General features: G+C 47.7%; 1 protein-coding gene across 1 annotated transcript in view; it reads left to right on the top strand.

Moving 5' to 3' along the window:
- The window catches only part of pard3bb (par-3 family cell polarity regulator beta b), a 627684-nt gene that overhangs the window by 210616 nt on the left and 402068 nt on the right, over positions 1-15000 (top strand). The window contains exons 6-10 of the mRNA XM_041843623.2: positions 5941-6024; positions 9014-9139; positions 10020-10426; positions 11554-11693; positions 12172-12300. Coding sequence (XP_041699557.2) covers positions 5941-6024; positions 9014-9139; positions 10020-10426; positions 11554-11693; positions 12172-12300 — 886 coding nt within the window. The remainder of the gene's footprint in view (positions 1-5940; positions 6025-9013; positions 9140-10019; positions 10427-11553; positions 11694-12171; positions 12301-15000) is intronic.

Genomic DNA, 15000 nt, shown 5'->3' on the forward strand with positions numbered 1-15000 from the left:
CACTGAAGTCTGAGATTTCCCAGTTCCCAGTTGTCTTCAACGCACTGAAGTCTGAGATTTCCCAGTTCCCAGTTGTCTTCAACGCACTGAAGTCTGAGATTTCCCAGTTCCCAGTTGTCTTCAACGCACTGAAGTCTGAGAGTTCCCAGTTCCCAGTTGAACGCCGCATTAATGCTCAGAGGGAGACGGCAGGGTATTCATTAACCTAAACTCCTCCGTAATGACCCGTAAATGCGTTGTCTGCAGCATTCGATCACATGACAGCTCGATCAGCTGTTCGATTTCACTTACCACATTTCAATTGAGCCAGGATCAGAGTCAAACATTCACAGCCGAGGGAAGGGGACATGGGTCGCTTTTGAAAGACTCTCTCCAAAAGGAATTCTTTCCTCTGAATCCACTCATCTGTAGAATGTTTTTGTATTTCCCTTGCGTTCAGTTTGTTCAGTTTCCCAAATATGTCTGTTACATAGTCAAGGAGAAATTTTCTTACACAGAAAGTCAACCGTCTTTTTTATTTTTATTTTTTATGTATATATACGTATGACAATAGTTCCTCTCTCAATGCGAAAAATCATAACTAGAGTGCAGAGGCCTGCCTGCCATCCCGCAATAGATGGAGCCCCATTTACAGTGCATTCGGAAAGTATTCAGACCCCTTCACTTTTTCCACATTTTATTACGTTACAGCCTTATTCTAAAATTGATTAAATTATTTTCCCCCCCTCATCAATCTACACACAATACCCCATAATGACAAAGCAAAAACAGGTTTTTCGATTTTTTTGCAAATTTATGAAAAATTAAACACTGAAATATCACATTTACATAAGTATTCAGACCATTTACTCAGTACTTTGTTGAAGCACCTTTGGCAGCGATTACAGCCTTGAGTCTTCCTGGGTATGACGCTACAAGCTTGGCACACATGTATTTGGGGAGTTTCTCCCATTCTTCTCTGCAGATCCTCTCAAGCTCTGTCAGGTTGGATGGGGAGTGTCGCTGCACAGCTATTTTCAGGTCTCTCCAGAGATGTTCGATCGGGTTCAAGTCCGGCCTCTGGCTGGGCCACTCAAGGACATTCAGAGACTTGTCCCAGAGCCACTTCTGCGTTGTCTTGGCTGTGCGCGTAGGGTCGTTGTCCTGTTGGAAGGTGAACCTTCGCCCCAGTCTGAGGTCCTGAGTGCGCTGGAGCAGGTTTTCATCAATGATCGCTCTGTACTTTGCTCTGTTTGTCTTTCCCTCTATCCTGACTAGTCTCCCAGTCCCTGACGCTGAAAAACATCCCCACAGCATGAGAATGCCACCACCATGCTTCACTATAGGGATGGTGCCTATTTTCCTCCAGGCGTGACGCTTGGCATTCAGGCCAAAGAGTTCACTCTTGGTTTCATCAGATCAGAGAATATTGTTTCTCATGGTCTGAGAGTCCTTTGGGTGCCTTTTGGCAAACTCCAAGCGGAATGTCATGTTTTACTGAGGAGTGGCTTCCGTCTGGCCACTCTACTATAAAGGCCTGATTGGTGGAGTGCTGCAGAGATGGTTGTCCTTCTGGAAGGTTCTCCTATCTCCACAGAGGAACTCTGGAGTTCTGTCAGAGTGACCATCGGGTTCTTGGTCACCTCCCTGACCAAGGCCCTTCTCCCCCGATTGCTCAGTTTGACCCTTCTCCCTTCTTCTTCCATTTAAGAATGATGGAGGCCACTGTGTTCTTGAGGACCTTCAATGCTGTAGAAATGTTTTGGTACCCTTCCCCAGATCTGTGCCTCAACATAAACCTGTCTCAGAGCTCTACGGACAATTCCTTCGACCTCATGGCTTGGTTTTTTCTCTGGCATGCACTGTCAACTTCGGGACCTTATATAAACAGGTGTGTGCTGGCTAGACTCTCTTACCCGTATACATGGATGGGCGATTCTCCCGCTCTGTCACAGATGCCATGGTTGTCCTTAGTTTGAAGATGTAATCCGGAGCCTTCTGTGTTCTCTTTTCAGACTCATATTTGCAATCAAACGCCATAATTCTCTCCATCTCCTTAGCTATCATAATCTAATTCCACTGATTTCAAAACTCGGTCTTATGCAGTTCTACTACGTGATATCTTTCAAAAAAGCAGCGTTAGAAAGGATTACCTACACATACTGACCAACTCTTATTATAGACAGAAGAGTGCTACATGGTAGACCAATCCGAACTCATCTCTCGGCGTGTCCAGCCCACTCATTATCTCAGCCAATCATGGCTAGCGGGAAGGTTGCTGTCTTTTTCCATGGCTAAAACAACTAGGCCTGTAATTTAACTATTTTATTCGTATTTACAGATGGCATACAAGTTTGTTATTAAGGCACATGAAAGTTCACATGTTCCAGAAGGTATTTCTGCCAAAAAATGCATTTTGATAAAAATAACAAAAAGTTTACGTTCAAATGGCTCTCCTGTGAAGTAGTGACGCACGACGTACGCCTAGTTTTCAACATTGTAGAATAATAGTGAAGACAATAAAACTATGAAAATAACACATATGGAATCATGTAGTAACCAGAAAAGTGTTAAACAAATCAAAATATATTTTATATTTGAGATTCTTCAAATAAATAGCATTCCAGGTGAGGCTGGTTGACAGAATGCCAAGAGTGTGCAAAGCTGTCATCAAAGCAAAGGGTGGCTACTTTGAAGAATCTCAAATATAAAATATATTTTGATTTGTTTAATACTTTCTGGTTACTACATGATTCCATTTCATAGTTTTGATGTCTTCACTTTTATTCTACAATGTAAAAAAATAGTAAAAATAAAGAAAAACCCTTGAATGAGTAGGTGTGTCCAAACTTTTGACTGGTACTGTATGTCCTCGTGAATAGCATCCCCCGAACAAAGTCAATGCATGGGCATCTCGGCCCTCACAGCTTACGTCCATCTGGAGAGCATAAGCTGGGGACTTTTTGAGTCGTTCAGTCAGTTTCCTCTTGATTGCTAGCAATAGCATCAATTCATTTAACAGTGTTGTCTGACAAAGGTATTGATGTGAGTTTTGAGACAAATTATGCGACCCTCTGCCTATTGGCTACAGGCCTGTCTCAAAATACAACACAGGCCCTTTACTGACACACTTTTCACACGTTTTGTGCTCTTGTAGGAAGCAATCACTCCCCCATTGCTGACTACAAATGATCTATACCTAGGCTAATAACTCACTAACTAACAAAATATATTAACAAATGTGCACAGGTGGCTAGTAGCTCTCGCTTTGATCTCAAAACAAGCGCATCTACTCGCGTCCGCTCATGCTGTACGCACAGTCCTGTTCAAAGTGAATGGCACCGATCCATATATGGCAATGGTCTATTTGCATATAGGCCTACTGCAGCTCTGATTGGTTATGCTGCACCGGTCTGTGTAGAGTACGGTCTGATTCGTGCCTGTCAATGCAATAGAATCCTACTGGATGCGTTCTGCCTACAACAAAATATATTTCGTAGTTATTCGTTTTGCACACTAAGTCTTTGTTTTGTTTCGGTATGTTGCATTGAAAGTGGCTAATAATGCGTTGATTCGATCACAATTCCCACAGTAAAGGGAAAACGTTGATAGTGTTAACTAAGGGGGAAACTCTGTTGAGTTGAGTGAAGTTCAATCTCGTGCTTCTCTGCACGGGCTGGTATTACTTCTGCGTGGCAGTCCTTGGGGGGGCTTTAGTCCTGGGGGAGCTTTAGTCCTGGGGGGGCTTTAGTCCTGGGGGAGCTTTAGTCCTGGGGGGGCTTTAGTCCTGGGGAGCTTTAGTCCTGGGGGGAGCTTTAGTCCTGGGGGTTGCAGTCCTGGGGGCCTTTAGTCCTAGGGGAGCTTTAGTCCTGGGGGAGCTTTAGTCCTGGGGGAGCTTTAGTCCTGGGGGGGTTGCAGTCCTGGGGGGGCTTTAGTCCTGGGGGAGCTTTAGTCCTGGGGGGGCTGCAGTCCTGTGGGGGCTGCAGTCCTGGGGGGGCTTTAGTCCTGGGGGAGCTTTAGTCCTGGGGGGGCTGCAGTCCTGGGGGAGCTTTAGTCCTGGGGGAGCTTTAGTCCTGGGGGAGCTTTAGTCCTGGGGGAGCTGCACACCCGTGCATGCACGCAGTTTAAAGGGAACATTGGTTACAATGCTCGTGGCTAATCACACCCCATAAATGCATATAGGGGGAACATTCCAATGGACACGTGGCTAGCAGTAATCACACCCCATGCCAAGAATATTACAGCCCACACAGGGAAAGATTAGAAGATGAAAAAACATTCAAACATTTAATATTAGTCAGTTCAGGTGTAGGATCTTAATTCGATCACCCTGTTGTTGCAGGACATTTTAAAAGTTTCCACTTTAAATAAATAAATAATAATAATAATATGGCATTTAGCAGACGCTTTTATCCAAAGCGACTTACAGTCATGTGTGCATACATTTTTACGTATGGGTGGTCCCGGGGATCGAACCCACTACCCTGGGCGTTACAAGCGCCATGCTCTACCAATTGAGCTACAGAGGACCACACTTTAAGATGTCAGACTTGATTTGCCCTAACTAAAAATGTACCAACTTAATTATATTTCACGCAATAATTCACATGTCCTGTTGCTGCAGGTTAATTTTCCTGCTGTGAGAAACTGGTCGAATTAAGATCCTACATCTGTAGCTGCACAGAGACATGATCATCATGGAAACAGTTTAGGAGCCAGGGCAAAAAAACAGGAACATGTGTTCACTGGAGTGTGTTGTGACTGACTGACTAGCAGACCTGAAACAGTGTGTGTTTGTGAGCGAGAAAGAGAGAAGATAGTGACTGACTAGCAGACCTGGAACAGTGTGTGTTTGTGAGCGAGAAAGAGAGAAGATAGTGACTGACTAGCAGACCTGGAACAGTGTGTGTTTGTGAGCGAGAAAGAGAGAAGATAGTGACTGACTAGCAGACCTGAAACAGTGTGTGTTTGTGAGCGAGAAAGAGAGAAGATAGTGACTGACTAGCAGACCTGGAACAGTGTGTGTTTGTGAGCGAGAAAGAGAGAAGATAGTGACTGACTAGCAGACCTGAAACAGTGTGTGTTTGTGAGCGAGAAAGAGAGAAGATAGTGACTGACTAGCAGACCTGAAACAGTGTGTGTTTGTGAGCGAGAAAGAGAGAAGATAGTGACTGACTAGCAGACCTGGAACAGTGTGTGTTTGTGAGCGAGAAAGAGAGAAGATAGTGACTGACTAGCAGACCTGAAACAGTGTGTGTTTGTGAGCGAGAAAGAGAGAAGATAGTGACTGACTAGCAGACCTGGAACAGTGTGTGTTTGTGAGCGAGAAAGAGAGAAGATAGTGACTGACTAGCAGACCTGAAACAGTGTGTGTTTGTGAGCGAGAAAGAGAGAAGATAGTGACTGACTAGCAGACCTGGAAACAGTGTGTGTTTGTGAGCGAGAAAGAGAGAAGATAGTGACTGACTAGCAGACCTGGAACAGTGTGTGTTTGTGAGCGAGAAAGAGAGAAGATAGTGACTGACTAGCAGACCTGAAACAGTGGGAGTTCTCCTTTCACAGCCATGACAGTGTACGTTTACAGGCTACAGAACACTGGATCCTTTGTGTTTCGCTCCTCTCCTCTCTAATGACGTGTTCCTTCCTGTCTGTGTTTTCTGTCCTGCCTGTTGATGGTACCTGTCCTGCCTGTTGATGGTGTCTGTGTTTTCTGTCCTGCCTGTTGATGGTGTCTGTGTTTTCTGTCCTGCCTGTTGATGGTGTCTGTGTTTTCTGTCCTGCCTGTTGATGGTGTCTGTGTTTTCTGTCCTGCCTGTTGATGGTGTCTGTGTTTTCTGTCCTGCCTGTTGATGGTGTCTGTGTTTTCTGTCCTGCCTGTTGATGGTGTCTGTGTTTTCTGTCCTGCCTGTTGATGGTGTCTGTGTTTTCTCCTGCCAACTAATAACGTGTCTGTGTTTGCAGCCTGACCAAGACAGTTGAGATCTCAGGAGAACACGGTCCTCTGGGGATCCACGTGGTTCCTTATGTTTCCTCTCTCAGCGGCCGGTGAGTACATCATCCCCCTCTGTCTGTCTGTCTGTCAGTCAGTCCATACACATCACTTTATAGGCTATATTTTACCTTCTGTCTCTCTCTCTCTCTCTCTCTCTCTCTCTCTCTCTCTCTCTCTCTCTCTCTCTCTCTCTCTCTCTCTCTCTCTCTCTCTCTCTCTCTCTCTCTCTCTCTCTCTCTCTCTCTCTCTCTCTCTCTCTCTCTCTCTCTCTCTCTCTCTCTCTCTCTCTCTCTCTCAGATTTTTCACCTTGTCGGCTCGGTTATTTGAACCAGCGACCGTTGGGTTACTGGCCCAACGCTCTAACCGCTAGGCTACCGTGTGTGTTTGTGCGTGCGTGCGTGCGTGCGTGCGTGCGTGCGTGCGTCCCGTATTCACTCTCTCTATCCTTTTCCTTCAAATCAATGTTTAGCCTCTGAACATAATGAGCTATTATTTGACCTATATGAATCAATGTGTTTGGTGTGGAGAGGCAATGTTCTAGAGAGGTAACACTTAGTCAGTAGAGGGGGTCAGTAGAGGGGGTCAGAGGAGAGTCAGTAGGGGGTCAGTGGAGAGGGTCAGAGGAGAGTCAGTAGGGGGTCAGTGGAGGGGGTCAGAGGAGAGTCAGTAGGGGGGTCAGTGGGGGGGGTCAGAGGAGAGTCAGTAGGGGGTCAGTAGAGGGGGTCAGAGGAGAGTCAGTAGAGGGGGTCAGTGGAGAGGGTCAGAGGAGAGTCAGTAGGGGGTCAGTATATTCTGCCTGTATTCTGTTTATTGTAGCACCATTCAACAGACCTGTCTCTGACATGGCACACACTGATTTAGATGCGGATGTGGTTTGGCCATGTGTCATGGTAGGTGTAATATTGCTAGACTAATACATGCGTTGAGCAACTGAACTACACTCTACTTAAATGTGGTTATTGTGAGGACCTGTAAGGAAATGTAATCAGTGATAAATATACACATCTAATTTCCTTACAGACCTGAGTAGGTCCATCGTGGTTAAAGCTGATAATTACGTCTGTAATGTCAGAGACGTTGTGTTAACACCAAGAGAAACAGCATGATGCTGGCTGATAAGCTGTTATTACTGTACTGACAAGTGTAGTCTGGAGGAAGATACTTTCTTCTTTCTTTAATAAAGGACACGATGTTCTGAACAGAACCTCCATTCTGTCCTGTCAGTCTGTCATGTCCTATAGTTCTGTCTCATTTTATGTCTACGGTATGTTCATGTGGATTGAGTCTTCCCCGACGAAGTTGTACAGGGTGGATTCATCTTATGGATGCACTGGGCTTGTATTTACCTTCTCCCTCACTGTTTTCGTTGATCTGTGGCAGACAGTCGCCAGAGCGAGAGGTCATGTTTCCATGGGACAGAATGTGATGTGTTATTGTAGTGGTGGCGGTGTGGAGAGAGAGAGAGAGAGAGAGAGAGAGAGAGAGAGAGAGAGAGAGAGAGAGAGAGAGAGAGAGAGAGAGAGAGAGAGAGAGAGAGAGAGAGAGAGAGAGAGAGAGAGAGAGAGAGAGAGAGAGAGAGAGAGAGAGAGAGAGAGAGAGAGAGAGAGAGAGAGAGAGAGAGAGAGAGAGAGAGAGAGAGACCGAGAGAGAGAGAGAAGAAGGAGCGGAGCAGGACCTACTGTTGGAAGAAGGAGTGGAGCAGGCCCTACTGTTGGGAGAAGGAGCGGAGCAGGCCCTACTGTTGGGAGAAGGAGCGAGCAGGCCCTACTGTTGGGAGAAGGAGCGGAGCAGGCCCTACTGTTGGGAGAAGGAGCGGAGCAGACCCTACTGTTGGGAGAAGGAGCGGAGCAGACCCTACTGTTGGGAGAAGGAGCGGAGCAGACCCTACTGTTGGGAGAAGGAATAGAGCAGGCCCTACTGTTGGGAGAAGGAGCGGAGCAGGCCCTACTGTTGGGAGAAGGAGCGGAGCAGACCCTACTGTTGGGAGAAGGAGCGGAGCAGACCCTACTGTTGGGAGAAGGAGCGGAGCAGACCCTACTGTTGGGAGAAGGAGCGGAGCAGACCCTACTGTTGGGAGAAGGAGCGGAGCAGACCCTACTGTTGGGAGAAGGAGCGGAGCAGACCCTACTGTTGGGAGAAGGAGCGGAGCAGACCCTACTGTTGGGAGAAGGAGCGGAGCAGACCCTACTGTTGGGAGAAGGAGCGGAGCAGACCCTACTGTTGGGAGAAGGAGTGGAGCAGACCCTACTGTTGGGAGAAGGAGTGGAGCAGACCCTACTGTTGGGGAGGATACTGAGAGCCAGTGTTATCGGTGTGTTGAGCTTGAGGGCAGAGAGAGGATACTGAGAGCCAGTGTGTGAGTTAAACCCTCTCTGTTGTTTATGCCTGTCTGGGAGTCTCTACATGGTGGACAGAAGGACGGACAGAAAGCGAAGCATGAACGTATCTTGTCTTGCTGGGAGTTGGCTACGTAGTGGACAGACAGGACTGCTTCATCTAGACTTTCCGCTGATTATGACTTTTCTGATGCGTTTTCCATTTCCTTTTATTTTCCTTTGGCCACTTTGTCATTGTGCTCCTGGCTTGCTGTCACATGACCTCTCTGTGTTTCTGAGGGACTTTTACAGCTTTTGATGAGATGGTTTTTATGTGTCGATGGAAAAGATTCACGGCTCCATTATGTTGTTGTTTGTGGTCTAATGTGAAGGTTTTTCCTGTCCCCTCTCTCTCTCTCTCTCTGTCTCTCTCTCTCTGTCTCTCTCTCGCTGTCTCTCTCTCTGTCTCTCTCTCTCTCTCTCTCTCTCTCTCTCTCTCTCTCTCTCTCTCTCTCTCTGTCTCTCTGTCTCTCTCCCTCTGTCTCTCTCTCGCTGTCTCTCTCGCTGTCTCTCTCTCTCTCTCTCTCTCTCTCTCTCTCTCTCTCTCTCTCTCTCTCTCTCTCTCTCTCTCTCTCTCTCTGTCTCTCTCTCTCTCTCTCTCTCTCTCTCTCTCTCTCTCTCTCTCTCTCTCTCTCTCCATCCCCCCCTCTGTCTCTATTTTTGCAGGGCTCTGGGTCTGCACATTCGTGGTGTGGAGGAGAACAGTCGTTCTAAGAGAGAGGGGATCTTCCAGGACGACGAGTGCATTGTTAAAATCAATGATACAGAGTTAATGGACAAATCCTTTGCCCAGTAAGTAGCTCCGCTCTTTGATATCAGGCAGGGGCCTTTGTGTATGGTGTGTCTATCTCCCTTAGCGCGGAAGAGAGGGAGAGTGGGCTATCTGGCTTGTATCAGAGCTGTATCCGATGTAGTTCCTCTGTGTGTCTACTCATTGTTGTGGTGTTTGTTTAAGGCAGGGATGGGCAAGTGGTGGCTGCCCCCCTGTTATAATCCCGTGGATTAATCCCCCCCATATATACTGTATATAGATATATATATATATTTTTTTTTGGGGGGAACTCAGTTGAGTTAGAACAGTAGAATACAACAGGTGCAATTTCGTAATTTGGTTGTTGCATCAGCAGTTTTTCTCTTGTTATGTCAGTCACTGACAGTCACTCAATTAGTCCATGCTAATTTAGTCTAGCCAGCTATCTAAACTTGTAGTAATCATGTTCGAATTACTGACTGGGTGGCGCCCATTGATTTTGTTAGTCACTTTCACACAGATGTCCTGTTCACCAGATTCCATAGTCTATAAGTGAAATCTGAGAGTTTTCTTAATATAGGGCTGAACCCTAACTTGATCTAGACACATTAATATCATTGTTATGCATATCTCCCATTGACTCCAATACAAGAGTAATGCACAAAGTCTGAGTTATGCACGGTAAGAATTCGACCTATACTGATTTTTGCTGTCAGTAGTATGTTAGTCTAAGGCGCATCTCAAATGACACCCTTCTTTTGACCAGAGCCACCATATGGACCCTGGTCACGCTATAGGGAGTAAGGTGTCATTGTGGATGCATCAGGTGACTCTTTGTGACCCACAGTTTTTGGATTTGAACCATATGTTGTTGTCAGTAGTATGGTTGACTGCCTGTCTGAGTGGTGTGTTCTCCCCCAGGGCACAGGAAGTGTTCCGTTATGCTATGAGGTCCCCCATAGTGCGTCTGGAAGTGGTCCCTGTCTTCAACAGGGAGAGGTACGAGAAGAGCCTGATTGGTCAGCTCTTCAACCAATCAGGCAGTCCCAAAGCCCCACCCAGGACTGCCCCCAATGAGCCTCCTCCAATCAAGCCCGCCTTCAAGCCCTCCGACTCTTCTACTGCCCGATTGGCTGAGGACAGCAGCAGCCTAGAGGGCCGACCAATGGGATCCCCCCATCTCGCCCACCCTGTCCCCGTCAGCCTATCCCCTGTCCCCAAGGGGAAGAGTGACAGCCCTCTCCTGAAGAAGAGTCCCACCCTCTCTACCCTGGTGGGCTTCACCAGCAAGAAGGGAGGGAAGAGAATGAAGATCGACTTAAAGAAAGGTATGGAGGATGAGGAGGAGGATGAGGAGGAGGAGGAGGAGTGGTGGGGGAGGGCTAAGGAGGGGTGAGGAAGGGTGATGAGGTGTGTGGGTGGGGGGGTATAGAAAGAGACCACATCAGAGGAAGTCAGTAAACCTGATCCTCATCCTAATTCTGAATACAACCTTAGCCATATCTCAGACTGCCCATCGTAATCTTTTCTTTTTATTGGCCAGTCTGAGATGTGGCTTTTTCTTTGCAACTCTGCCTAGAAGGTCAGCATCCCGGAGTCGCCTCTTCACTGTTGACGTTGAGACTGGTGTTTTGCGGGTACTATTTAATGAAGCTGCCAGTTGAGAACCTGTGAGGCGTCTGTTTCTCAAACTAGACACTCTAATGTATTTGTCCTCTTGCTCAGTTGTGCACTGGGGCCTCCCACTCCTCTTTCTATTCTGGTTAGAGCCAGTTTGCGCTGTTCTGTGAAGGGAGTAGTACACAGTGTTGTATGAGATCTTCAGTTTGTTGGCTATTTCTCGCATGGAATAGCCTTCATTTGTCAGAACAAGAATAGACTGACGAGTTTCAGAATAAAGTTCTTTGTTTCTTGCCATTTTGAGCCTGTAATCGAACCCACAATTGCTGATGCTCCAGATACTCAACTAGTCTCAAGAAGGCCAGTTTTATTGCCTCTAATCAGCACAACAGTTTTCAGCTGTGCTAACATAATTGCAAAATGGTTTTGTAATGATCAATTAGCCTTTTAAAATGACAAACTTGGATTAGCAAACACAACGTGCCATTGGAACACAGGACTGATGGTTGCTGATAATGGGCCTCTGTACGCCTATGTAGATATTCCAATAAAAATCAGCCGTTTCCAGCTACAATAGCCATTTACAACATTAACAATGTCTACACTGTATTTCTAATCAATTTGATGTTATTTTAATGGACAAAAAAAATTGCTTTTCTTTTGACAACAAGGACATTTCTAAGTGTCCCCAAACTTTTGAACGGTATAGTGAATGTGCACCACATTACCATCTGTTTGTTAATGAATGTGTACCACATTTTCTATTTTTATTATCTTTCAGCTTTTAATGCTGTACTTAGATTCTGAAGAAGTCCCTTTTTGTGTGCGTCTCCAGGTCCCGAGGGTCTAGGCTTCACGGTGGTGACCAGAGACTCGTCTGTACATGGTCCTGGTCCTATCATGGTCAAGAACATCCTGCCACGCGGTGCCGCTGTCAAAGATGGACGCCTGCAGTCAGGCGATCGGATCCTGGAGGTGAGTGACAGCGCAGACAGCCAATCAGTTGGTGAGGGACAACCCAGACAGCCAATCAGATAGCCAATTGGGAGATAAGGAGGGGCTGAGTTTAGTGGTGGGGCTTTAGGCATTAGCCAATCACAAAATCAGACTGACTTGACGTTATCGTATCACACCTCAGAACTGATATCAACTCAATCGGAGTCCATCCTGTTTTTCCAAAACCAATTCCCCTCTGGAACAATAAAGTTGAAATTTGAACTTGATATCCCATAATATTGGATATGTGGGTAATGCATGGTCAGAACATAAAACTGGGTTGGAGCCATTTTATCTGTAGACTTCCTGTTGGTTTTGAGGGGAAAGTGTAAATGAAGGACTGGTTGTTGTTCATACTGTTTTTTTATGTGAGTGCTCTGGTGAGTAAGGTGGCCGTTTCCAATGTATTTCTTACATGTTGCAAATGAACCTTGATCTGGATCCTTTGTGTCCCAAGGTGAACGGTGTGGACATCAGCGGCCGTAGTCAGGAGGAGTTGGTAGCCATGTTGAGGAGCACCAGACAAGGAGACAGTGTTGTTCTGGTGGTGGCCAGACAGGAAGACGTGTTCCTACCCAGAGAATTGGTAAGAGTCTTCTCTCATACTAGCCTAGATACTTCCTCCTCATCGCTGCAACTTCCTACATACTCCTCATCTCTCCTTTCTCCAGAAGTGTGCACTTGTTCACTTCCCTTCATGGATTTGAAAGGAATTGACTGGGACATGGTATCTCCCTCTAGCCCGTACCTACACCAATCCAATGCTTTTACATTTGTGGGGGGTAGTGAACGAGTGCACACTTCAGGAGGAAGGAGAGACTATTGGGATGCAGTCAGCGTCTTCTCTTTCTAGATACACTACTCCTCCTTAGATAGAGGGTTCTCTGTCTAGACAGGACTCCTCCTTAGATAGAGGGTTCTCTGTCTAGTCAGTACTCCTCCTTAGATAGAGGGTTCTCTGTCTAGTCAGTACTCCTCCTTAGATAGAGGGTTCTCTGTCTAGTCAGTACTCCTCCTTAGATAGAGGGTTCTCTGTCTAGATACAGTACTCCTCCTTAGATAGAGGGTTCTCTGTCTAGTCAGTACTCCTCCTTAGATAGAGGGTTCTCTGTCTAGACAGTACTACTCCTTAGATAGAGGGTTCTCTGTCTAGTCAGTACTACTTGTGATGCCACGAGAGGCTACCGCTTCCAGCGGGGTTGCCCAAGTAGTGCAAGGAGTCCAGGTTCAACCAAAACAAGGATTTTTATTAAAGGTCTTCGGCAACTAACGAAATTATAACACAATCCTCTTCTTCCCCGAGCCCAACCTCCAGACCGTGTCTCTTCCCTTCCAAACAACTCCAGCCCATCAGCCCCCTTATTGGTTTCAGCTGCGTGGGAAGATTGGCCACAGAGGGTTGGAGTTCCCGACCATACCAGCAGATGGAGCCATAGCTGTCTGGGTTTGCAGCCATCTCAGGGGGATGTAACGTCCCTCCAGGACACAGCCTCTCGTGACATCACACATCCCCCTCCTCGGGACCGAGCGTCCTCGTCGGGTAAAGGCAGCGAAGCAGGCATCACGCCGGGAGAGGGCGTCCGCATTGCCGTGGTGCTTGCCAGCCTGCTCTCTCTTCAACTCCTTGACCTCTAGGACCAGGGACTCAGCCTCCTGTTGTCTCTCCTTGAGTTTCTTACTGAACGCATCAGCCTTGGTTTTAGCAGAGTTTAGCTTCTGTTGAGCAGCTTTCAGTTCCTTCTCTCTCTCTGCCTCCGCATTCTTCATCTTGTTCTCCAACACCTTGTACTTCTCCTCTGCCTTCTTCTGGACCTCCTTACTACTGCGCAGGGTCTCCTCACACTCTCGATGGTCCTGCGCAGCCTCTCCAGCTCCTCCTGTTGCTTATGGAAGGAGCTCTGTTGGAGTTTAGCCTGGAGGATATCTAACTCTTCTGTCTTCATGTCTAACTGTTGCTTTAACAAACAATACCTCTCAGCGGTCCCCTTCAGACCAGACAGTTCTTTGTCCAGATTCTGTAGCTCCGTCTCTCTGTGTCGGTCTGGGCACCTGCCATCCCTATCAGAGCCCGGGCGGGAGTGAGTAACTCGGAGGATTGCACCGGAGCCTTCCCAGGATGAGTCTTGCCTCTCCGTTTCCGAGGTACTCGGGTTATCCCTCTCCTGAGACTCTCTCCAGAGTGGGTAAAAGGCTGGGCAGTCTCGTCCAATTAGGACAGGGACGGGGAGGGAATCAACCACCCCCCGCTCGTCGTGTGTATGGTTCCCCGTGTGCTGGTCATTGTAAGTTCAGTAATGGGGTATTCTCTGGTATCCCCATGGACACAGGAAACTGGGAGGACTTTCCCCGGGGTCAGACACGTTGGGCCCACCAAATCCTTACGCACCAGGGTGGCCGGCTACCAGAATCCAGTAAGGCCTCCACATCATGGTGATTCACAGTTACCGGGCAGGTGGGGGGTCGATCTGGCCGCCATCTACGACTCCCAAGAGCGAGGCAAAACGGTGTGTGGGTGCTGAGCTGGAGGACTCCGCAGTGGGCATAGGTTCATCGGCTGGTTTCCCACACTGCCAGGAGATATGTCCCATCTCCCCCACACCGGTAACACTGTCGAGTTTCCCCCTCCTGGTGTACTCTTCTTGGACCCGCCTGGTTTCTGGCTCCCCCTGGAGCCGGGATAAGTCCTGACGTGGCTGGGTTCAAGACCTTAGGGTCCTTTGGACGGGTTCTTCCCATTTGTGGTGGGGCCGCCCTCCTGGGGTCTTTTTCGGGAAGCATTCAGCATCTCCGCTGTGGCCTGGTACTTTTCCACAGCTTCCACGGTCAGATCAGCCGTGGTCAAGGCCTGTTGACTGATGAACCGTTTTGCCTCATAAGGCAGGGGCGCGTAGGTAACGATCCACCACAACGGCCTCCACCACCGCCGCTGCTGTATTCCTCTGCGGATCCAGCCATTTCCTTGCGATTCGGACAAGTTCATGCATCTGCGCCCGAGGAGGTTGGTCTGGTTGGAAGGTCCAGCTGTGAAAGCGCTGGGCCATACCAAACTTTGTGAGTCCATATCTGCTGAGGATCTCAGACTTCAGGGCATCATAGTCAGTAACCTGGTCAGGGCCCAGGTCCCGGACAGCATTCAGCGCTTCCCGGTTAGAAAGGGGGCTAACAGACCAACCCACTGTTGCTTGGGCCAGGCTTCCCTAGTGGCCGTGGCCTCAAATGCATGCAGGTATGCCTCAATGTCATCGGTAGCTCCCATCTTAGATATAAAGTCACTTGCCTTTATTGG

The sequence above is a fragment of the Coregonus clupeaformis genome, chromosome 23 (assembly GCF_020615455.1).
Source record: "Coregonus clupeaformis isolate EN_2021a chromosome 23, ASM2061545v1, whole genome shotgun sequence".
Classification (NCBI taxonomy): domain Eukaryota; kingdom Metazoa; phylum Chordata; class Actinopteri; order Salmoniformes; family Salmonidae; genus Coregonus; species Coregonus clupeaformis.